Source organism: Lates calcarifer, unplaced genomic scaffold (genome assembly GCF_001640805.2).
Source record: "Lates calcarifer isolate ASB-BC8 unplaced genomic scaffold, TLL_Latcal_v3 scaffold_24_53, whole genome shotgun sequence".
Taxonomy (NCBI): domain Eukaryota; kingdom Metazoa; phylum Chordata; class Actinopteri; family Centropomidae; genus Lates; species Lates calcarifer.
In genome coordinates, this window is record NW_026118152.1 from 12,453 (window position 1) to 36,703 (window position 24,251).

Genomic DNA, 24,251 nt, shown 5'->3' on the forward strand with positions numbered 1-24,251 from the left:
CTTCAGTTTTGTTTCTGCCCAAACTGACAATTTCAGAGGCTTTTAATTTGAAAAAACAAAAATATTGAAACTTAAACTGTTTAAATTTGAATAATGACTGTGAAGTAGAAATGTATTAGTTTAGTCCAAAAAAATATGATGAAAAATGTGACAAACTTTGCTTAAAGAGCATCAATAATAGATAATGAAGAAGTTGTAACAGAGTGTGATGCAGCTGTGATCAGATCTCAGTGTTTATTAATTAACATCAGCAACAGAATCAATATTATTGATATAATCAATCACTGTCTGTACAGTAACAACACATCTTTGGGTCGTCAGTATCCCATAATGCACTGTGTTGATCTGTGTTGTGTTCAGGTGCTGAATCCATCAGATGAAGTGGACCAATGAGAAAGCTCCTGCAGGACGATCGTCATGGAAACACACAGGTTTGGCTTTGTTTCTCTGTGTTTCTACTAATGAATGAATGAATGAATGAATGAGTGGCTCTATGTTACAGAGGAGGTCTAACAGAGAAATGATTGCTGCCATCTGGTGGTCAGTGTCAGTAACTACACCTCAAACAAACCAGTGTGTATCTTTGTATTTACAGTAGAGTCCAGATATGGAGCACATAAGGACGTCACACTATCATTTAAAGATGAAAAACAAGATGGACGTCAAGTAAAAGAGATTTCAACCTCCCAGTCATTTACTGTCAGAGAACAACAACAACTGGACTCTGTTCATTTGATTCATTTTACAGTCAAACTGTCAATCATGTGGAAAACATGTTGGGTTTACACTCTGCAGTTAAAACCAGCCAGAGATCAGGTTGGTACTAAATAACATCAGCTGCTGTGATCCTGGACTGGACTGATCTCTAACAGGAGGAGACTCTCTCTGCTACACTCAACACAGAGACACTGAGGAACCACAGGACCAGAACCAAAACCCAGGATACAGAGGTTGAGTGAATGTGGTGTTGAAGGTGTGGAGGTGGATCAGAGAGTCAGAGGAGACTCTGTAGAAGGACAGAGAGCCAGCAGGACAGTCCACATACACTGCTACTCTGTTAGAGACAGAGGAGGAGGAGAAGGAGGAGGAGGAGGAGGAGGAGGAGGAGGAGATAGATGTTCCTCTCTTATTGTGCCAGACAGAGAAACCATCATCAGAACAGTACAGAGTCCAGGACTGATCGTTCCATCCAAACACACAGTCTTCACTGTCTCCTTTCCTTCTGATTCCTCTGTAACTCACTGATATAAAAACTCTTCCTCTCCACTCGACCTCCCAGTAACAGCGACCAGTCAGACCAGTTCTACAGAGCAGCTGAGGACACTGATCAAATCTGTCTGGATGATCAGGATATGACTGATCCTCCTTCACATGTGTCACCTTCCTGTTGTTGTCAGACAGTTTGAGGAATCTGTTCACTGTGTTTGTGTCGATTGTGAGTTGACAGGAATCTGATGGAGAGAACAAGACACAGCTGCAGTTATTGATCGATCATCTGATCATTGATTGACAGTTTGAAGCTGCTTTGTTTTCATCAATCAAATTAAAAACACACTTACACCTCCATGGACCTGGTGTCAACCATCGGACTCCACCAGGCTCCACCCTGAAAGGAGGAGGGGGGTCAGACCAGCACATTCTCTTTCAGCAGGACAACATGGACATTACATGGCTCTCATACACAGACTGTTTGATGGTTCTGTTCAGATGGAGGCTTGTATGTATGGATGTACATTCAGCACAGAAACAAAGGAGCTGGAGTCAGAGCAGGGAGGAGACATGGAGGAAAGACTTCATCATCTCAGATATTTGGATTATTATTGTTGCTCTGTTATTATCAGTGTGTGGACACTGAACAGAGGCCTGAACTACGAAGTGAGGGAACTGTCTGATCAGAGGAACTTCAGGTGGAACTTCCTGATTAACCTGTACTGACAAAGGTGGACAGGTTTTACCTGAGCTCTGTTGCCATGGTGATTTACACTGCGTCTCTAAACTGCTCTGAGCAGTTTGTGTTGGAGGTTAATGTAAATGGCAGCTCATTGTGGTGATGTTAGATGATGTGGCTCTGCTGTTTATTATGCTTTTATTTTGAAGAGCACCGTTGGTGTATGGAGGTTGCTAGCAAGGAAAGCTGAATGTTTAAATTCACGCCCTTGTGAAGCAGACGAAGGGAGGAGGATACTGATGGTGTGTTTACTGTCACAGGAGTAATTCATTTATTCACCAGAGGAAAGACGGTCATTTATTTTCATTTGTTTAAGTGAGAGCTGCACATGTTGTCAAACTGAAAACTAGATATTTTCTCTCTGTGGTATATTTGATGTTGCACAGTTGTCATAATAGTTTAAAAATGCAAATTTCATTTAATATTTCATTACCATTAGTTTGTTAAAAATGATTTATACTGAGTTAAAATGTCAATCTGATTTGTTTGTGGATTGTTTGTGGAACTACAGAGGGGGATTTGTATTTGTTGTTCATCCTGTAGTTTTCAAGGTGCCAATGGTGGATCAAGAGATAATACATGAATCTGCACCTGTTGAAGTTCTCTGCATCTTGGTGGTTTATCCAAGTGGCCGCTACAGTTAACTCTGTGATACAGGTGTTACTTCTACCTAAGCTCCGCCCCCACAGGTGGAACAACCAATCGATATTGGCACAACGACTGAGAGAGGCTGACTCTGCAGGACGGGGGTTCTCTAAAGACCGTCAGCCTGAGTGTTCCAGGCAGAACATCATTAACAGGAACAGCTCATTCTCAGACATGTGACCCACGTGTTGACTGTAATCCAAGTATCTGAGAAATGATCACATATGTTCTGTGTCCTTCCATCTCATATTACAGATGAAGAATCCAGAGAACATGTGACCAGTCTCTCTGTCTTTGTTGGTTTTACATTGTGTCGTTAGAGTCTCTTTAAATTCCTCTAAACCCACAGAATTAACGTGCGCTCTTCATCTGAGAGATACGGTGCACGCCCCTTTAATCAACACGCACTAACTGATTAAGTTAACACCGACTCAACTTACCCACATCTGAACCACCGTCGTACCGTTTAACACAGATCGAGGCAGTCAGGGTTTGTCAACCCCGACTTTCCTTGATAACCTTAGTTAAACCAGAGGAGGTTCAACTCTCTTCGTAGTTCAGGCCTCAGGTCTCTAAAGTCTTTAGGATTGTTGTGGTGAAATCATTCAGTCACTGGTTCAGGAGCAGTTAAACTAGCTGCAGCTGAAATGTTTCCAAGCTGCTTTGTGCTGATACAGCAGGAAATAAAGTCTGATTAAAAACATCTGTAGTGGTAATAAAGCTGAAACTCCTGCTCAGGTCACAGAATACAGCTGACAACAGCTGATTTCATCACTGTGACATCTTTTCTCCTCAATATGACACAGTGAGTCATAATGAGAGACTGAAGTCATAATGAGGAGAAAACTCCTCTGTTGTTGTTGTTGAAGTCAAAGCTCTTGTGTAGAGATCTGTCATCAGCTGTGACAGAGAAAATGTTTCCAGCTCTTCCTCCTCTATCAGACATTGTCTGTGGCTGCAGCAGGCCTCTCCATACCTGAGAGTGTCCAGTCTCCAGTCTGGATCCTCCAGTCCAGCAGACAGCAGCTTCACTCCTGAGTCTCCTGGATGATTGTAGCTCAGGTCCAGCTCTCTCAGATGGGAGGGGTTGGAGTTCAGTGCTGAGGCCAGAGAAGAACAGCCTTCCTCTGAGATCAGACAGCCTGACAGGCTGCAAGAGGTAAAGGCAACATGGTAACAAGGCAAAGGTAAAATATACTGAGAGAAATTTAGGAATATACTGTAAACATCCTGACCTGAGAGTCTCCAGTGAACAGTGTGGACTCTTCAGTCCAACAGACAACATCTTCACTCCTGAATCCTGCAGGTTGTTGTTACTCAGGTCCAGATCTCTCAGACTAGAGGACTGGGAGCTGAGAACTGAGGACAGAGCTTCACAGCTTCTCTCTGAGAGGTTACAGTCACTCAGTCTGAAGAGATGATGATAAAGAATTAAAGAAGAAAGGAAATTAATTTCTCTCCTGTTGAAAAGACAGCAGTGTCTTTAAACTCTGATAATAAATCTAACTCTACATGTTCTGTTTGTACTTACAGAGCTTTGTTAGAGGCTTTGACCACTGGCAGCAGCCTCAGAAGAGCCTCCTCTGAAGCAGAGTATTTCTTCAGGTCAAACACGTCCAGATCTTTTTCTGATGACAGTAAGATGAAGACCAGAGCTGACCATTGAGCAGGAGACAGTTTATCTGTGGAGAGACGTCCTGAACTCAGGGACTGTTGGATCTCCTCCACTAGAGAACGATCATTCAGTTCATTCAGACAGTGGAACAGGTTGATGCTTTTCTCTGCAGAGGGAGTCTCTTCAATCTTCTTCTTGATGTACTGGACTGTTTCCTGATTGGTCCCTGAGCCACTTCCTGTCAGTGTCAGCAGACCTCGTAGGAGAGTCTGATTGGTCTGCAGTGAAAGACCCAGGAGGAAGCGGAGGAACAAGTCCAGGTGTCCATTTGGACTCTTTAAGGCCTTGTCCACAGCACTCTGGTGGAACTGTGTTGGTTCAGGTTTATCTTTAAACAGTTTAGACCACAGGGAGGTTGTTTGTTCTTCTGACAGCAGATTGACTCCAGACTTGATGAAGGTCAGATGGACATGAAGAGCAGCCAGAAACTCCTGAACACTCAGATGGACGAAGCAGAACACCTTGTCCTGGTACAGTCCTCTCTCCTCTTTAAAGATCTGTGTGAACACTCCTGAGTACACTGAGGCTGCTCTGATATCGATGCCACACTCTGTCAGGTCTGATTCATAGAAGATCAGGTTTCCTTTCTGCAGCTGATCAAAAGCCAGTTTTCCCAGAGACTTAATCATCTTCCTGCTCTTTGGACTCCAGTGTGGATCTGTCCCAGATCCTCCATCATACTTGATGTTCTTCAGTTTTGACTGAACCACCAGGAAGTGGATGTACATCTCAGTCAGGGTCTTGGGCAGCTCTCCTCCCTCTCTGGTTTTCAACACATCCTCCAGAACTGTAGCAGTGATCCAGCAGAAGACTGGGATGTGGCACATGATGTGGAGGCTTCGTGAGGTCTTGATGTGGGAGATGATCCTGCTGGCCTGATCCTCATCTCTGAACCTCTTCCTGAAGTACTCCTCCTTCTGAGGGTCAGTGAACCCTCTGACCTCTGTCACCATGTCAACACACTCAGGAGGGATCTGATTGGCTGCTGCAGGTCGTGTGGTTATCCAGAGGCGAGCAGAGGGAAGCAGTTTCCCCCTGATGAGGTTTGTCAGCAGCACGTCCACTGAGGTGGACTCTGTAACATCAGTCAGGATCTCAGTGTTGTGGAAGTCCAGAGGAAGTCGACACTCATCCAGACCGTCAAAGATGAACACAACCTGGAACTCTTCAAACCTGCAGATTCCTGCTTCTTTGGTTTCAGTAAAGAAGTGATGAACAAGTTCCACCAAGCTCAACTTTTTCTCTTTCAGCACATTCAGCTCTCTGAAAGTGAATGGAAATGTGAAGTGTATGTCCTGGTTGGCTTTGTCTTCAGCCCAGTCCAGAGTGAACTTCTGTGTTAAGACTGTTTTCCCAATGCCAGCCACTCCCTTTGTCATCACTGTTCTGATTGGTTCATCTCTTCCAGGTGAGGCTTTAAAGAGGTCTTCTTGTCTGATGGTTGTTTCTGGTCTGTCTGGTTTCCTGGATGCTGTTTCAATCTGTCTGACCTCATGTTCATCATTGACCTCTCCAGTCCCTCCCTCTGTGATGTAGAGCTCTGTGTAGATCTGATTCAGAAGGGTTGGGTTTCCTGCTTTAGAGATCCCCTCAAACAAACACTGGAACTTCTTCTTCAGGTTAGATTTAAGTTTACGTCGACAAACTGGAGCAACATGTCCTGAATGAACAAAGAAACAATATCAGTAAGTGATTTATAAAGTATATATGACAGTTTAATCCTCCTAAAGAATGCATATATGAACATATTTCCCTCCATGTGTTGAGACGTCAGTAAACGTCTCATTTCTCCATCATGTTAAATCTTTAGAGAAATCCTCTTACTGCTCTGCAGACAGTCAGCCAGCTCCTCCTGCTTCATTCTCCTCAGGAAGTTCAGTGTGATCTTCAGAAACTCCTCTCTGCTGCTCCTCCTCTGCTCTTCATCCTCACCGTCCAACACCTCCTCATCCTCCCTCTGACTCTCTAAGCATTCTGGGTAATCTGGACTCAGAACCTTCTGCATCTTCTTCAGCTCGTTCTTCACAAAAGTGACGATGTTCTCCTCCAGCAGCTGGAACAGAAAACTATATGAATGACTCCATCAAACTAAAATCATGGAGCCAAACATCAGATCCATGTTGGACACACTGACAATCCACTGGTCTAAAAAGTGCAGCATGGAGATTATTGTCAACACAACAGATGTAAAAGTAGTTGTTGTCCATGTACAGACCATAAATATGGAGTCCAGGTGTGTTTGATGCTGCTGGGCAGACTGACCACTGGGAACCTCTGAGCTCTCCTGGTCCACTCTGTGGAGGAATCATGAAGAATTAGCTCACATTATGTCTGTCCACACAGAGACAGACACAAGCTAAAGGTCCATCAAGTCATATTTGGATGTGAAGAGTGAATCAGACGACTCCCTGTAGTGGTAAAGGTTTACTAGTCCTGCTGATCCCACTGAGAATCAACAGCTCAGTCTGCAGCTGTTTGTAGCTTTCAGCTCAGTGTTTGGCTTCACCACTCACTTTGGTTTAGTCCCAACAGCTCTCACCAACCCTCCATATAGCTCTCCCTCCCTCACTCAACACTGCTGAAGTGCCCTGAAGCAAGGCACCTACAACCTCCAGCTGCTCCAGTGGAGCTGCTCAGTGTCTGCTTGTATCAGACTGGTTGTACTGGGCAGCTCCCAGTATGAACAATGACAATGAAGCAGTAAAGTTTCACTGAGTAAAGTTGAAACATGAATCAGGAGCATTGTAAGGGATCAGTTTACTCCATCAGAGGTGTTTGTCAGATGGTGGAACAGCGTCTGAAACACCCACCTCCCTCAGTGATTGGTCAGCTGTGTGGAGGTCAGAAAGTAGGCGGAGTTTCAACTTCTCTCTCAGCTCTTTTTTCATTCTTCACACAAACTGTTTCTGTCTCTTTTCATGTCAACGACTGAGGTGGACACTATGAATGTCTTCCAGGAGAGACTGTCTGAACATGGGAGGAGTTATCTCCATACTTAAACCACATCACGTCTCCCCCCTCTCTATGACGGCCGGAGTTTTACCTCCACCTTCCAGTGTGGACGTTCACAACAGATAGAAACACTTTGATTTCAGACGTGGTCCAACAACACGTCGTACAAACTAGTTCTTTTCTAGAATAACCTGAGTCTCACTGTCAGTTACAGCTTACATCTGATCAGCTGATGGACGTCGCCCTTTAAAGTCAATGTCCCAGTCCTTTGAGTCGTTGCTCTTTAAAGACAGACAGCTGGGTTCAGGAGAGTCTGGTCTCTGCTGCTGGATCCTGAAACTAAAACAGAACTGATGAATCTGCATGTTGGATAAAAACTGATGGAAAATATGTTCAAACACAAAAACTAACTTTTACTGTGAAATGTCTTTCTGTCAGTTTGAAATTCTCACCTTCCATCAACAGATTGTCTGAATTCAACAGGATGATCCATTGACTTGTTGCTCTTCATGGACAAACAGCTGGGTCCAGGTCCAGGTTCAGGTCCAGCAGAGTGTGGTGAGTGCTGCTGCTCTGGGCTTGAACACAACACACACAGAGCAGTGAGTGTGAATCATGATGGTGCAGTGATGTGAGTGCTGAGCTCTGACATGGAGAAGAGTCATGGACAGTTAGAGATCCTCATCTCACCTCTGAGCTTTGGTCTGGCTCTCATGTTCCCCACACAGAGTGGTTTTAGAGGGAGGGACTCCCTCCTCTCTGTCCTCACTCTGATTCATGCTGCTCCATTCACATCCAAGATTGAATATGCTGTCAGTCCACTAGATGGCGCCAAAGTGTCTCCTGCAGAATGACTCATTATTATCACATTAGTAGAAGCAGGAAATGAAAATCCTCGAGTAAAGTACAGAGACTGAGACAGGTTAGTGTCAGAATGATTTGTGGAAGAACAACAACAGTGTGAAGGTCCTCAGCCCCTCTGACTGCCACACTGAGTCCACATCAGTCCTGTAGAGTCCATCTAATCACACAGAAAGTCAGAGCTGTTCTCCAGCGGCTGTCCGGCCGAGCTCACACCGACTTTAGTGGCTCAGACAGCGGGAGAGCAGCGGCTCCTCTCCGCCTCCTCCACAGGCTGATTGAGGCGGGAAAAGCTGCCTTCAGTCATCAGTAAGTGGAGCTACACAGTAATAACGACTCAGTGTTCAACTACTGACATCAACTGACTCTGCTTCTACTCTGATTCCACCGCTTCAACTCCACATCTCCACATATGGGTTAAAGACGCAGCCGTTAGTTGTGAGTGAGTTGAAGAAGCGAGCGGCAGATTTCTGCTGTTTCCAGTGGAAGCAGCTGACAGCAGCCGCCACTAACAACATGAGCAAGACTCATTCAACAGGAAAACACTGACACATGTCGCTTACATTACCTTTAGATGGAGGAAAGACGCTGCGCCACGATCAGCAGACAAAGTGAAAGTCAACTTTAAACCGGAGACGAGTCTGAGCTTCAGTTATTGTAGAGCTGCAGCTCAGGATTATTCTCCTCATCCGTTCATCTGACACTTGTTTCCTCCATGAAAACCATCCCCCTTGTTAAGCTGCGTCTCTCAGGTCCACACATAGAACATGAGTCTGAAATAACTCGACTGTGCTGCTGCAAAGATTCTGTCCGACACCAAGATCACTGACTTCCTGCTCCTCTGGTCACCTGCGACACTGTTTGTGGGTGGAGTCAACGATCTCGTCGTCACTGCAACATCTTTGCTCCACAGGTGTTTTCTTTGATCGCGTCAACAGAGCGGAACCGGAAGCTGAATCCAGTGAAGCGTGATCCAGGTAAAGAGCTGATTTTACTAACGGACTGTTTATAGCAGTTTCTCTCTCACAATTTTTTTTCAACATGTTTTTTGCACTAATTTACCCGATACACGAGGAAGTGGAACAAAAGATATATCAGTGCCTGATATAAGACAGGCCACATCTTAAAGAGCACGGCCTGGACCTGCTCTGTATGAAAAGTGCCTTGAGATAACTTCTGATGTGATTCTGCGCTTTATAAATAAAATAAAATGACCAAACCACAAAACTAACTTTACAGTTACTTAATGAAATGCTGACTCTCACTCAGTCAGAGGGAGATGGAACCTGAAGAACCACAGTTCCACAGGGTGAACCATCACAGTGATTCTGAAGCTGAGGTTTTAAAGTTACATCATGTGGGTTTAAGTCTGATGATGTGTCAGTGCTGTGTTCACTGAAGTTTAAAATGAGACAACAACATCTCGACTTCCTGTGGACAGCAGCAGAACTGACCTGAGCTGGGAGTCGCACCAACAACCCTGTGACTACAGGTGAAGCTCCTTTACCTCCTGAGCCACAAACACCACACATGTTGAACTGAGTTTTCCACAGAGACCCTGGTCAGGATCAGGTGATCCAGCAGACAGTCAAAGCTCCAGTCTGACTCTCCATCGTCTCTACATCATCTTCAGAGTTTCAGTTGAAACGGGTTCGGTCCGTTTGTCAGTGTGAACCTGGTTCAGATCTAAACTCACTTCAGATTCTGTCCCACTCTTTGGAAACCTGGTTTTCTCTCTGCAGGTTGATGGAGGTGAGTTTCCTGCAGCTTCCTCCTTCTCTCTGATCTTCTTTCTCTGGTTGTTTGTCTGAAGATGGTCCAGTGGGGATGGACGCTGGTACCAGGCACCGAGTGACAGTGTGGAGACGTGGGTTCGATGAATCACTGAAGGTACGTCACTCATTGAGTGTGTGGTCAGGGTACTAAATAACATCAGCTGCTGTGATCCTGGACTGGACTGATCTCTAGAGGTGCCTTTCCACTAGCACCTGCTCGGCTCGACTCTACTCAGTCTTTAGGGTTTTCCATTAGGTGGTGGTACCTGGTACCAGGTCCTTTTTTAGTACCTTTTCGGCCCAGAGTTCCAAGCGAGCTGAGTCGTCAACAGACTGCAGGCCACTGATTGGCCAGAGACTGACGTCACTCAATGAGTCATGAGAGCGACTCCTTCACCAGAATCAAATCCACTGTTTTCAAAATCTGGCAACAGCGACAGCACATAGACAGAGGAGGAGGAGGAGGAGGAGGAGGAGGAGGAGGAGATAGATGTTTCTCTCTTATTGTGCCAGACAGAGTAACGACCATCATCAGAACAGTCCAGACTCCAGGACTGATCGTTCCATCCAAACCAACAGTCTCTGTCTCCTTTCCTTCTGATTCCTCTGTAACTCACTGATACATCAACCCTTCCTGTCCACTCGACCTCCCAGTAACAGCGACCAGTCAGACCAGTTCTACACAGCAGCTGAGGACACTGATCAAATCTGTCTGGATGATCAGGATATGACTGATACTCTCTCACATGTGTCACCTTCCTGTTGTTGTCAGACAGTTTGAGTTCTCTGTTCACTGTGTTTGTGTCGATTGTGAGTTGACAGGAATCTGATGGAGAGAACAAGACACAGCTGCAGTTATTGATCGATCATCTGATCATTGATTGACAGTTTGAAGCTGCTTTGTTTTCATCAATCAAATGAAAAACACACTTACACTTCCTCAGACCTGGTGTCAACCATCGGACTCCACCAGGCTCCACCCTGAAAGGAGGAGGGGGGTCAGACCAGCACATTCTCTTTCAGCAGGACAACATGGACATTACATGGCTCTCATACACAGACTGTTTGATGGTTCTGTTCAGATGGAGGCTTGTATGTATGGATGTACAATCAGCACAGAAACAAAGGAGCTGGAGTCTTTATTTGTCATGACTCGTAGCCTCAGTGACCTCAGTATCCTGTTTTATTTGGGTCCTCACTCCTGTCCCTCTAACCCGAACCATGGCAGAATACTCAGGCCAGAATTATGGACCTAGCATATACTTTTTCTTTTGAAGATCTAGTGCAGTCCCCTTTCTGGGGGACTTGCCTAGCAATCGCCTCCATTTATCTAGGGGCTGGAACCTCTAGGAGGAAATGTGGGTCATGGAGACATCAATTCCCTCCTAGCTTCCAATCCAAGCCTCATCTCCAGGTTTTGCGTCCACCTCTGGTTTCCAGCTTCCAGCCAGAGCTTCAGTGACAGGTGTCCACCTGCTACTTCAAGCCTCAGTCTGAGTTTCCCAGTAACCAGCCTCTGTCACTCAGTCATCTGTTCCTGAGTTGACTCTCTCAGCTGGCGTTGGCCAACACTTGCTTTTTGTCTCTTGTTGGTGGCCCGGCTGATACCAGTCCTTGGTCCCGTTGAGTTCCAGTCAGCAGTCCAGTCAACACCAGCCCCTGACTTCCAATTGGCGATCTGGACAACTCCTGCTTCTCATTTCCTGACGCCAGCCTGGCCGACACCAGCTGTTCTCCAGTCGGTGGTTGGACCTACTCCTTCACCTTGTTACTTGTCAGCGACCTGGCCAACATCAGAGCTACTGTGGGTGGTCCAGCCGACCCCTGTTCCTCGTCTCTGGATGGCAATCCCGCCGATTCTGATTCAAGATGGAGTTTTACCTCCACCTTCCAGTGTGGACGTTCACAACAGATAGAAACACTTTGATTTCAGACGTGGTCCAACAACACGTCGTACAAACTAGTTCTTTTCTAGAATAACCTGAGTCTTACTGTCAGTTACAGCTTACATCTGATCAGCTGATGGACGTCGCCCTTTAAAGTCAATGTCCCAGTCCTTCGAGTCGTCGCTCTTTAAAGACAGACAGCTGGGTTCAGGAGAGTCTGGTCTCTGCTGCTGGATCCTGAAACTAAAACAGAACTGATAAATCTGCATGTTGGATAAAAACTGATGGAAAATATGTTCAAACACAAAAACTAACTTTTAGTGTGAAATGTCTTTCTGTCAGTTTGAAATTCTCACCTTCCATCAACAGACTTTCTAAAGTTATGAGGACGATCCATTGACCAGTCGCTCTTCATGGACAAACAGCTGGGTCCAGGTCCAGGTCCAGGTCCAGCAGAGTGTGGTGAGTGCTGCTGCTCTGGGCTTGAACACAACACACACAGAGCAGTGAGTGTGAATAATGATGGTGCAGTGATGTGAGTGCTGAGCTCTGACATGGAGAAGAGTCATGGACAGTTAGAGATCCTCATCTCACCTCTGAGCTTTGGTCTGGCTCTCATGTTCCCCACACAGAGTGGTTTTAGAGGGAGGGACTCCCTCCTCTCTGTCCTCACTCTGATTCATGCTGCTCCATTCACATCCACATCAGCTCACACACACTTTCTACCTTCACCTGGAGAGGAAACACAAATCATTCATCTGCTCATCAACTCAGATCATTTCTCCTGGAGAAATCTCAGCTGCTCCTCCACTGATCTTCTTCTTTCCTCTTTCATATCAGAGTCAGTTGAATGCAGTCAGACAGCAGTGAGGCAGAGGAAGCTGCCATCAGCTGCTCTACTTCTATCAGTCCACTAGATGGAGTCATGGAGCTGCAGTCAGCAGCAGCTCAGCTCACACACATTCATGGACAATCATTTACATTCACTGACACACAGAAGGACTGTTGTTGGACCAGAACAGAAACTACAAACAGTTTCCAGTTGTTAAAGTCAGGCTGAGGATAAACAGGCACAGTAATTATTATAAGTTTCTTACTGAGAGATTCTTGTGGCTGAATAAACAGTGTGGACAGGTTTAGAGAAACAGTCTGATGCACTGAGGTGAACACAGAACAGCTGTGGAGGTTTCTCCACAGTGAGTTCAATAAAAAAAAAAAACGTGAGCTCAGTCACACAACAGGAAGTGTCTACAGCACACTGTGGTTTCATGCTGCAGCAGTTATTTCCTGGACTCATTTCTGACGCAGTCTATAAATCCTACACTGTGATAATACTCTGTTATAAATATGTAAATGTTTAATGGTTGTTTTCTACCTGGACTTGTTAATAAATGTGAAGGTGTCAGGGCCTTTTAGTCTGTGTGATCCACAGTCTATGGATCACATAGATTCCTGTTGGAGCAGAGCCAGGTTTACTGTTCTTTCTGAAAACGGTCAGAATGATTTCTATAAGAACAACAACAGTGTGAAGGTCCTCAGCCCCTCTGACTGCCACACTGAGTCCACATCAGTCCTGTAGAGTCCATCTAATCACACAGAAAGTCAGAGCTGTTCTCCAGCGGCTGTCCGGCTGAGCTCACACCGACTTTAGTGTCTTGAAGAGGAAGAGATTGAGAAATGTCGCTTACATTACCTGTAAATGGAGAAAAGAAGCTGCACCACAATCATCAGAGAAAACTTTAAACTGGAGACGAATCTGTGCTTCAGTCATTGTAAGTACAGATTCTTTTCCTCGTCCGTTCCATCTGTTGTCAGTTGTTTTCTCCATGAATGTGTTACGGCCCCATGATGTGCACAGCACCACAAAAAACACCATAAAAAACTGTGAAATCCATATGAAGATCAAAACAACCAAGAGACTAACTCAATAACTATAAACTACAAAATCAAAACACAACAGCAACAGAAAATAAAATTAACCCCAAGCTGAGAGGCAGCGAGTCCAGCAGTCCGACACCAGAGGCCTTTCCCGTCTGATGCAGGGACAGGAGGTTTTTCATTTCATTCAGAGTCAGGTGCACCTCACTGATGCCTGATCAGGTAACACCTGGGTGGAGCTACAGAGAAGACAAGAAAGACACAAACAGAGCAGCAGAAACACATAAAGGACTGTCGAGTCAATTAGAGCCCAGTCATATGGTCAGGTTGAAGTTGTTTCTTGTTTTATTTGTGTTTTGATGAATCGTAACATTGTCATTGACATGTTTTGTATTGCTTTTAGTTTATTATCATCTTCATGTAGCATCACGATATAGTAACGGCTAACTGTAGGCTAATGTTAGCTCATAATAAGCCAAGCTAACAGTACTTTTGTCCAACTTTGACTGAAGGTGTTCAGGAACAGTATTTTCATATAAAGATTGGGTTTCATGCAGTCTTCAGTTTAGCGCTGGTTAAAGTTTGATGAGGCAGGTCCAGTTTCAGGTTTTAAAGATCAATGATATTCACATTTTTAATCATTATTTAACAAATCTACTCTAAAAACTCTGCTCTAAATAAACCAATATTAGCCTTTCTATCTAACGGCCACCTTTCAAATAGAAAAGACTCCACATTCAGTCAAGAAAATGTAACAAGAGACAGAAATGCAAAGTAACAGAAAATGTGTTTCCTCTATTAAAGCAAAGTTTGTGAGTGTTGGGATTAAAAAATAACTTGATGTTTTTTCTTTCTTTTCATCTCATCACCATGAAGTGAGGTTGTGTTTTGTCCTGGACTTGGAGCTAAATCTTCACTGTGTCGACCTGTAAGTTTATCACTGATTTTGAGTGAGACAAAGGAACAAATTTCATGTGAACACATTCACTTTCCAATCATAATTTATTCACTAATTAACAAACATGCACATAGAGAAAATTATTCAGCAGCCTTTTCTGTGGTTTTGACATCATTGATCATGTTGAACTGAAATGTTCTGTTTTTTCTCAGTCAGTATTATTATGGGTAAATGGTTATTTCAGTGATAGAAAGCAAACTGTGTATTTTAAAGGAAATGATTCAGATGTTAAACATGGAGTGTCAGAGGGAAGTTTTCTTGGGCTGATTTCTAGTTTTTACTAATCACCTCCCTTGGTCTTAAAAAGGCTCATATCTCCACGTACGCTGATGACACCACAATGTATTTAGCGGAAGCAACATTTAGTGTTTTCAACACAAATCCAGATTATTTAGTCATTTGACAGACACTTTTATCCTGAGGGACAATACTAAAGCTTCAGTGCAGGAGACTTTGAAGTAAGCTGGTCATCAAACATGACGCCCAGGTTTGTGACGATCTTGGTCCTGGTGAGAAATAAAGAGTTCAGTCTTAGGTTTAGTTGAAGGTGACGTTCCTTCATTCACTTTGCACAAAGAGAGAGAGAGTCAGTAGGACGTCGCTCAGGTGTTTCATCAGTGATGTCTCTCATTTATAAAATATTTTCTAGTGAAAAATACCTTTTTAAAAAGCCACTTTTATCTGGCTTCATCAAAGTCCTGAGCACATCTGAGGAGCTGGTTTGATGAGGTCACTTAGTGAATCCTGAGAGTCTTTCAGTGCTGTTTGTGATGAAAAGGAGGGGTGTCCTTGCTACATATAAAGCTGGTCACTCTTTATAACATTATCTACAGAAACCCAACAGTTCCCACCATGGGTATAACATCTCTTGGAGCGAGATCTGCTTCTCCAGCTGTGCAGGATATTCAGGCCACAAATTTCCAACAATCTCCTCAGCGTCTGCAAAACTTTCAAAATAAGATAACTGAGGCTCTCCTGGATCACAGAACTTGAGGTTCCCTCTCAGCTGGTCGGTGTGAAACTTCAGCACCTGAAAAGTAAAAACAGAAGACGATAACTGATTAGGATCTCTGGATAGAAGGCGTCTCCACAGGATGCAAACATGATAACCAGGGACAGACTCAGAAACAACAGCAGACTGTATAAAACAATGTGATATAGTACTGACAGTCACTCAGGTCCTAAACAGTTGGTGTTGGACAGTGCTGTTGGTGAGATGGTCCTCAGTTGTTTATAAAGATAAATTACCTTTCCTTTGCCCACATGCAGGGCGATGGCGACGTGATCCCAAACGTAAAAATGGCGGGAACACGGAAACAGCTCCATCTGGTTTACATCAGGTTTCTGGACCAACTCAAAACTGACCGAAAAGAAACAGAAACAGTTTTACTGGATTTGACAACACAGAGCACGAAGGACGTCTCTAAACAGGAATCTGAGGTGAAACCACAACATCTGGTTTGAGTTCTTTAAGTGAAAATGACATCGAGTGATAGAGACGGCTGTTCTCTGAGAATGAGTCATTAGTTACAGATTCGATATATTCACACCTTGACCCATGTGACGACGGTTCACCACATGTTCAATAATAAATAGGCTACATAAATAAACAACAGCCAGTGTTCTCAGACAGGGTTTCAGGTGTCTCCTGTTCTTCACTGGTTCAGAGTTCAGAGCTTTATTTAGTGTCGTCTCGTACTTGTGTTCGTTACAGATGGCCTCAGGCCTCCAGATGAAGCGTCCATCTCTGTAAACACACACAGCGTTCGGGTCGTCGCTCAGTGAAGAATACTGTTGATTGGCCGGTCGGTCGACCAGGACGACATACATCACTTCCTGTTTGTACAGGACGGTCTCAAACACCTGCAGGACAGGTGGTTCACCACCACAGAACTGGAGACAAATGGAAGAAGAAACCAGGAGCAGATCTGTCAGACTAAAGCTCAGTTTCACCTCTGAATCAGTTCACAGTAAAACAGTGATGGACATGAGGAGACTCACTGAGGACGTTATTGTAGTAGTTTAATGGCTCGTGATTATCAGGAGCTTTCAGCACATGAAATACAGAAGTTATTATCTATTGATAAAACATGAAGCACTGATGCTGTCAGATTCTTGTAGGTGAGATGTTGTGTCTCCTCTCATGTTAAACAGATGTCATTTTTAGAAATGAAGCGTTAAAGTTCTGTGTGGAAACAACAGCTCTCACCTCACATGTTAATAACTGTAACAGTTGTAATGGAGTAAAAACACTGACTGGATGTTGCAGTAATGAGTGAAATGCATCAGTAAAGTAACTGAATCATTACAGTGTAACTGTAAAGACAGGACTCTGACATCTGACAGTTTTCGTTTATTGTATGTTGATTTTATCCACTGTTGTTTTATTGATTGTTGTGTATTGTCCAGTGGACTCTGATTCATTTCTTTGGCGTCTTCAGTCTGTGTTTAAAGTTCAGAGCAGAGTTCATGTTCCATTGAGTTCAGTTGATGATTTAATGACACTGTTGCTGTGGACAGATGTCAGTGTTCCCAACAACACAAACTAAACTGACCTCAACGGACACATGAACCCAAACCACCAGACTGGACTGGCCCCTTTAAAGTGACTGAGTTTATAAAGACACTGAGTCAGTACCTGCTCTCTGTACGCCTCCAGCACCTCCTCCACAGGGAAGGTGAAGCGGTATGAGCCCAGTCTGGAGGTCTCTAAGAAGGCTGGGGAGGTGGTGAACTTCCCCAGGAAGCTCTGCTGAGTCTGGACCTGCTCCTCAGTCCGGTCTGGGTAGGTCTCCTCCAGGAGCCTGGTCTCAGCGGACGTTACATCCTCAGGTTTCACAGCCAGACTCCACCACAGCAGAGACTCTGGTCCCAGGCTCCTGAAGCCCCCGTCCCTCTTTATTCCAAGTAAGCCTTCCAGGTCTGTGTCGTGTTTCAGATGAGACACATGAAACTCTGGTCGTGGGTACGCTGGGATGTTTTCTCTGAAGAGGTATTGTCTGGTTTCCAAACCTTGAGCTGCCTCTTTCAGATCATCCAGCTTCAGGTGTCGACCTCCAACAAAATGTTCAGTAACTCCTCTCCTGTTTGTTCGTCTCTCCATGGTCGGATTAAAGGTTAGAGACAAACTGAAAGTCTTCACTGTCATATCGGATCAACAGCACAGTTGTAGGAAGTGAATATAAACCCCACCCAGAGCAGACGTTATGGGCGTGGGTTACATAACAGTCAGCTGAGTGAGAGAAACAGGCTGGAGGCTGTGTTCAGTGTTTTTCACGCTGCTCTCCTTCCTCTCCTGCTTCTCCTTCATGTTATCACTTCCCTCTCGGTCAGAACACAGAGATGAACTCTGACCTTTGGACAGGAGAGTGTTCACTCAGCAGGTCACATGGAAAACAAGCCTGTGTGGGAGAGAACAGTGTGTTTGGCTCTTACTGTGAAGGAATAAAGAGCAGTGCTCTTACACCTGGGACTTTAATGTAAACAAACAAACCTTCAGATCATTGTTTGTTTATTGAGAACTTGTTTACTTTTATTTTCCCATTTTATATTCATGGAAACGTTAATGTGTTCATTATTAATGGTTATTATAGCCTTAATGTTTAATACTGGTCTTTGTGTTGTTGTTGTTGTTTCTACAGGAACTGTTTTTCACAGAGACTTTTATTGTGAAGTTTGCCGGAAGTTGTCAGGCTGAGCCGGTGCCACGGAGCAAAGTCCCGTAGCTTCGTCCGGTAACGGAAACAAACGGATTGTAAAGTGTTTAACGTGGTGAGAGCGGCTTAAAGAAGCGACGCGGTCGGAACAGAGACTGACGATCAGATTTAAAGTCACATTCACCGACTGAAGTCCGCGGCTAACGGCTAATAACTATGTTGTGACGGGCGCAGTGCTAACGGGAAGCTAACAGGGTTAGCCGCTCAGGTGAAGCTAAAGGTGGATACATGGCTGTGAGGCGGAGCACCTGGTGGAGTCAGGCCGGGCGGCTGTAAAGGTGAGTGAGCCGCAGGTAACACGGATAATCCACCGAGGAAAAACCGCTGCGTCCACGACACGTTACAAGTCCGGAGTAACTAAAGTACAAGTACCCACAGGGTGAAAGTCCTGTAAGGTCCGAGTATCTGAGTATCTGAGTATTATGAGGACAGTGTGGATTTCTCTGCCGGAGCCTCAGACCTCTGCAGTCAAACAACAACCAGTTCAGAGTCTCAGACTTTTTAAATGAGTGTGTAAATGTGGTTCTGAGAACAGTCAGTCACTGAGCTGACATGTTGAACTGAAGTCCAGATGTTGTCTTGTGTTGTGGGGGTCGAACCTGTGACCTTGTCGTTTCCTCTCCTGTGTGTTGTTTCCAGGATGCTCCAGGTGCCGTACGGCGGCCTGGACCGGGACCGGCCTCTGATCCGGCTGCCCTTCACCAGCTTCGCCGTGGGGACGGTGCTGCTCCCTCTGACCGGCCTCGTCGCCTGCCTCTTCATCTCACTCATGTACAACTTTGAAGACGCCACGTACACACACTGTCGTGTGAGTCGCCTCAGACACAGCTCAGGCTGTCGCACGCGTGATCCGTGTAAGACCTGGGTCCAGTCGGGTCTGAACCTGAACCCACGTCACAGACTGGAGTTTAACTGCAGCTGCTGTGATGGTCGGACCACGTCGGTCATGTGATGTGTTTCTAGGTTTAAGTCAGTGAGGAGTCTCTAACTGAAAGTCTTCACTTGTATCTAGGGATCGATCATCAGGAAAATCAACAATCAATTATCGATTGATCGATAGTGATGAGTGAGTGAAGAAATGATCAGTCCTCTCAAAGCTCCAACACAAACACTGACACAGTGTTGACGACGGGCTTCATGATCTCTGAGCTGGAAATGTTCAAACAGCCGCTCAGCTCAGTTTAACCTGTTAGAGTCTGACAGCGCCTCCTGCTGGTCGTGTCAGTGTACAGGTGTTATTAACACCTGAACTGTTTCTCAGTGGAGAAGCTGAAATAAATCTGTCTTTGTTCTTCGCCCACCAGGTGTCAAACTACCTCCCGTCCATCAGCGCCGCCATCAGCCGCGTCCCGGAGCGCTACATCTGGCGCTGCTGCATCGGCCTGCACTCGGCGCCGCGTTACCTGGTGTCCGTCGCCTACTTCAGCTTCTACCGCGGCCGCTTCGCCAGGAGGCTGCCGGAGCTGCTGCTGAGCGGGCTGGCTCTCCTCTGCAGCCTCGCCGAGAACAGCGGCCTGCTGCTGCTCACGTACGTGTCGTCCACCGAGACCTACAGTGAGTACGACGGCGGTCAGACTGAACACCTCAGACACAGGTGGATTTCTGCCCGGTAACAATTCAAATCTGTATTTCAACATCATCCTCCTTCAAAGAGAGTCAGTACATTTATTGTGCATCTGTGTGAATTAGAAATAATCTGTCACATGACCCTCCACCTGCACACAGGAAGTAGATTGTCGACTCTACAGCTGTTTGCTGAGCTGCAGAAAATACAGCTGCTAATAAAGAGCAGGTCAGAGACTCCTGTGTTACAGTCACATGATCAGAGTGTGACCAATCAGGAAGTCAATGCGGGCGTCTTCGTTTCTGTGCATCTAGACTAAAGGTTCGTTCCATTTACGTCAGAAGTCTGAACTGAGGTGACGTCGCCTCAGAAAAACATGGCCGCTCACGAGAGGAGGAGACGAGCAGCAGAACGCGTCTTCGTTTAATTTGTCGTTCTGTTCCCAAAACATTAGCAAAGTGTTCTCTAGTCAGGTCAGATTTTATTTATATAGCGCCAATTCACAACAGAAGTTATCTCGATGCACTGTACATATAGAGCAGGTCTAGACCTCTACTCTCTACTGTTGTGAGGAGCAGCCATCTTGGATTCTTAAGGGTTGGTGGTGTTCAGGTTCAAACTTCTGACTAGGAACTCAGAAATTCAGACTTCTGGGTAAAGCTGGAAACGGACCGTCGGACTCAACCCCAGAGTTTTCAAACTAAAACAGGTCCAGCAGAGTTTGTGTGTGGACACCAGGTGTAACCATAGCAACAGTGATGTGTTTTAAAATGTAATTGTGTTGAACTGTTTCTGTTTATATTTCCCGTGTTGTTCTGTCTCTTTGTGAAGTGTCTTCAACCTGTTTCTGTAAAGTTCGGTGTTGACGAGCTGTTTGTTTGTCTCCGCAGACGTTCATAAAAACGGTTTCGTGGTGTTCATAGGGAGCTCGCTGCTGCACATGCTCATTACCTGCTGGCTGTGGCACGTCATCAGGAGGTCCTACGTGAACCCAGAGGTAAACAAACCCGTCTCTCTTCTCGCAGTGATGAGGTTTCACCTGCAGAGGGCGCTGCAGGGCCACACATCCAGCATCACAGCACGGTTTGGGTTTACTCTCCTGGATGAGACTCTGTCAGAGAAACAGGGAGACACTGAGGGGGTTCATGAATGGTCCTTGAAGGGTTCCCAGGAGGCTGCAGGACATTCAAGGGGCCTGACCCTGACCCTCATGATCCCAGACATGTCTGCGCAGGTTCAGGGGAAGACGGTTTTATTTTTTTGTTTTGCTAAAATGAGGGTTCGTGTTAAAGGTTTTAGAAGAGAAGAAATGGTTTTGGGATGGGGAGATTTAAGGAGTGCTTGAGGACAAGTTCCAGGGGTTCTGTGAGAGTCCACTTACCTTAGTGGGTCTTTAGGAGGTTTTCAGGATCTTTGAACAGACTGTCTTTTAGACGGTCTTGGGATGATCCAAGGAGTCCCTTGAAGAGATTTAGAGGTACTTGAGGAGGTTCAGAGAGTTGGTTTGGTGTCCTTGAGGACATTCCAGGGGTCCTTGAGAGTGTGTGATGTAAGTTGTGTTTCTGTGTGAGGCGCAGCCACAGTTTTAAATAAAGACTTCTGGACTTCTCTTTTCTGTGAAGCGGTGTTGGTCTGAACTGAGCGGGAACCTGACGTTAAGACGTTTGGACTGATCTCAGATCTGTTGTCAGATCAACTTTAGACTCTCCCACTCAAACAGGAAACACATGAGTAAGTTCCAAATTTAACGTCTGACTCAAACATTATTTTGGTTCTTCCCTGTTTTAGTATCAGCAGAGTAAACGAGTCACTCAGTGATCGCAGCACTTTATCCAGACCCCCCCGACCCCCCCCCCACAGAGAGGAAACCTGCTGACAGATCTGTGCTGAGGTTCATTCATCAGTTCAATGTGCAGTCTTCATGCTCGGTCACATGATGCGACCGCTGAGTTTCCAGGAAACCTTCTTCAGCTGATTCTCAGCGGCGCCGCCTCTGTTTTAATCTTTAATGTGCTCAGGGTTCCCGCTCGTCCTGGATTCAGGCTGTATCTGAGGGGTTGACCTGGACTCCCCACATCCCAGTCTGATCCAGGATCCGTGGGATGATCTGTAACAATCCAGATCCATGGAACCTAAAGGATTTTACAGAGCTGGATCAGACTGGGATCAGTTATCTCCTCTTCAATGAGTCTGTTTCGTCCTGTTGAGCTGATAAAACCCTGATCACAGGTTTCTCATCACAGCAACACTGATAAGGTCTGGGTGTGACGGCGGTCACCTCCAGGCCTCCGTACTTCTCTTTTCTGTGGTAATTATCTGTAAATCATCTGAATCTCTCTCTGTCTGTCTCTCTCTCTGTCTGTCTCTCTGTCTCTCTCTGTCTCTCTCTCTCTCTCTCTCTCTCTCTCTCTCTCTCTCTCCTCTCTCTCTCTCTCTCTCTCAGGAAGTGACGTCGTATCGATGGAAGGTGCGTCTCTTCCTGTTTAACGTCAGCTGTTGTCTGGCTGCAGCGTACTTCTTCAGACGCCACAACAAGTACTGTGAAACTGGAGGTAGGTGTCCAGGTCCTGCTCTCTGTCTGAGCCAGTTTCAGAGGATCAGACCTCAGAGGGTCCAGGTGTGTTCAGTGTGAGTTTGTGGTGTCATAAAATCCACTGTTTACGTCCATATTTCGTCGTTAATGCAGTGTGTGATGTGTGCAGTAAGATCACAGGGATGAATCTTAACCTCCGTAAAGTCAGGACCATTCGATTCGAGCTCGGTCCCCGTTAGAACAGGGTTCAGACTGTGGACAGCTGCTCTTTAACCTTCACACAGACTCAAACCTCGGAGAGGACGAGTCGAGACTCGAGCAGTCTGACCTGGTGAATCCTGGAGTCACAGTTATTCTGTGCCTGGTTTCTGCTGATGCTGTGGTCCATGTTTGGTCTGTAAAGACCTGAGTGACTCACCTGTCTCTCCCCGTCTCTCCGTCCTCCAGTCTACACCCTGTTCGCCCTCTTCGAGTACCTGGTGGTCTTCTCCAACATGGCCTTCCACATGACCGCCTTCTGGGACTTTGGCAGCAAAGAGGTGATCGTGGCGACGCCACCTGAGGACAAACGATACTGAGCAGCAGCTTCACCTGTCGACGACTTTACACTAAGGTGACGACAGATCCACCTGTGAGACTCGGGGACTCTGGGTTTTATCTGAGCACACACCAGCTCTTGAACACTCTGACGGCCTGGAGACGATAAAACACTGCCACACATTTCCCTCCTGTTTGTCTGTTTATGTTGAATGTTGTCGGACCACAGCAGCAGCACAAATAATGAATCATGGATTAAAGAATAAGAAATAAAGACGGAGCTTTGGTACAGCTCAGTTTCCAGTTTAAGACTGTTTGTTTTACACACCACAGCTTTTAAAGCCAGAGACACAGAGCAACAATAAAACTGAACAAGAAAAACCACAAAACACAAACAACATAAAACTGAGCAGGTGATCCAGGACCTGACGACTGGTTCCTGTTCACTCTGCAGCTTCAGAGCTCGAACTAAGACCTGAATCAGTTCGCTGTCAGGGTGTTAGAGGAGAGGACGAGGTTGTTGAAGACAGAGAGAGACGCTCCTGCTCTGATCTGGGAGCTGGTTCCTCCATCAGGGAACCACAGACCAGAACAGTCTGGACTGAGAGGACCTTGTGGTCAGGGATGGAGATTCAGACCTGGATCAGACGCTGCACTCAGGACCATCTGTCCAGGGAAGACCTGAGACAGAACCAGGGTCTAAAGCTCTGCAGTTCAGGTTCAGTGTCAGTGTTTGTGTATTAACTCAGACCAGGATCCTGGACCTGAACCAGGAAACTGTCTGATAAGGCTTCAGTCATAAAGCGGTCTTTTGTTCCTGTCTTTCCCTCTGCTGCTCAGGTCGTTGTGGTAAACATGAGGCTGCAGCTCGTTAGCTTAGCTTAGCATCAGGACCGGAAACAGCTGTCCACAGGTAACAGCATCCACCCTGATCCCTGAGCCGCTCGTCCTCGTCTTCACACTGAGACTCAGACAGAGACCAGGTTATTTACTGCGTCAGCAGCCCTGTGCTTCCTCCTCATCAGCAGTAAAGTGGACTCACATGTTCACCGGACAGAAAACAGGCCTGTTCATACAGACCTCCACCTTCAGCTCAGTCTCTGTCCTGCTGAACGTCCACGTCTGTCGTTTCTCCAGGGTCCAAACGTCCTGAACCACAAGTTAAATCACATTTAATCATGAGACTATTGTCACAACACAGACTTTGGTTCATTCTTTCTTTTCCTCCAACCTTTAAAAACTTTTTCAAACCGTTTTTTGAGACAAAAGTAGTAAAGAGTCGAATCCTTTTCTGATGAACTTATATTTTGAACTCTGCAGCCC

General features: G+C 45.7%; 3 protein-coding genes across 3 annotated transcripts; 1 reads left to right on the forward strand and 2 right to left on the reverse strand.

Moving 5' to 3' along the window:
• Window positions 1–220: 220 nt before the first annotated feature.
• Window positions 221–8,936, reverse strand: LOC108897755 (NLR family CARD domain-containing protein 3-like). The gene is made up of 11 exons (XM_018697520.2): window positions 8,650–8,936; window positions 7,911–8,063; window positions 7,673–7,798; window positions 7,440–7,559; window positions 6,484–6,562; window positions 6,093–6,321; window positions 4,125–5,928; window positions 3,829–4,002; window positions 3,570–3,743; window positions 1,560–1,606; window positions 221–1,451 (listed from the first exon to the last, which is right to left on the reverse strand). Exons 2-11 carry the CDS (start codon window positions 7,997–7,999, stop codon window positions 895–897), a joined length of 3,399 nt encoding a protein of 1,132 aa, XP_018553036.1. The 5' UTR covers window positions 8,000–8,063; window positions 8,650–8,936; the 3' UTR covers window positions 221–894.
• A 5,006-nt stretch (window positions 8,937–13,942) lies between these two features.
• Window positions 13,943–17,758, reverse strand: LOC108897771 (uncharacterized). The gene is made up of 4 exons (XM_018697543.2): window positions 17,217–17,758; window positions 16,278–16,471; window positions 15,827–15,938; window positions 13,943–15,608 (listed from the first exon to the last, which is right to left on the reverse strand). The coding sequence occupies exons 1-4, from the start codon at window positions 17,724–17,726 to the stop codon at window positions 15,402–15,404; spliced, it is 1,023 nt and encodes a 340-aa protein (XP_018553059.1). The 5' UTR covers window positions 17,727–17,758; the 3' UTR covers window positions 13,943–15,401.
• Window positions 17,759–18,237: 479 nt separating this feature from the next.
• On the forward strand, window positions 18,238–23,224 carry LOC108897778 (post-GPI attachment to proteins factor 2). Its single transcript, XM_018697557.2, has 6 exons — window positions 18,238–18,572; window positions 18,934–19,102; window positions 19,599–19,848; window positions 20,749–20,855; window positions 22,302–22,410; window positions 22,839–23,224. Exons 2-6 carry the CDS (start codon window positions 18,935–18,937, stop codon window positions 22,967–22,969), a joined length of 765 nt encoding a protein of 254 aa, XP_018553073.1. The 5' UTR covers window positions 18,238–18,572; window position 18,934; the 3' UTR covers window positions 22,970–23,224.
• The last annotated feature ends 1,027 nt before the right edge of the window (window positions 23,225–24,251 follow it).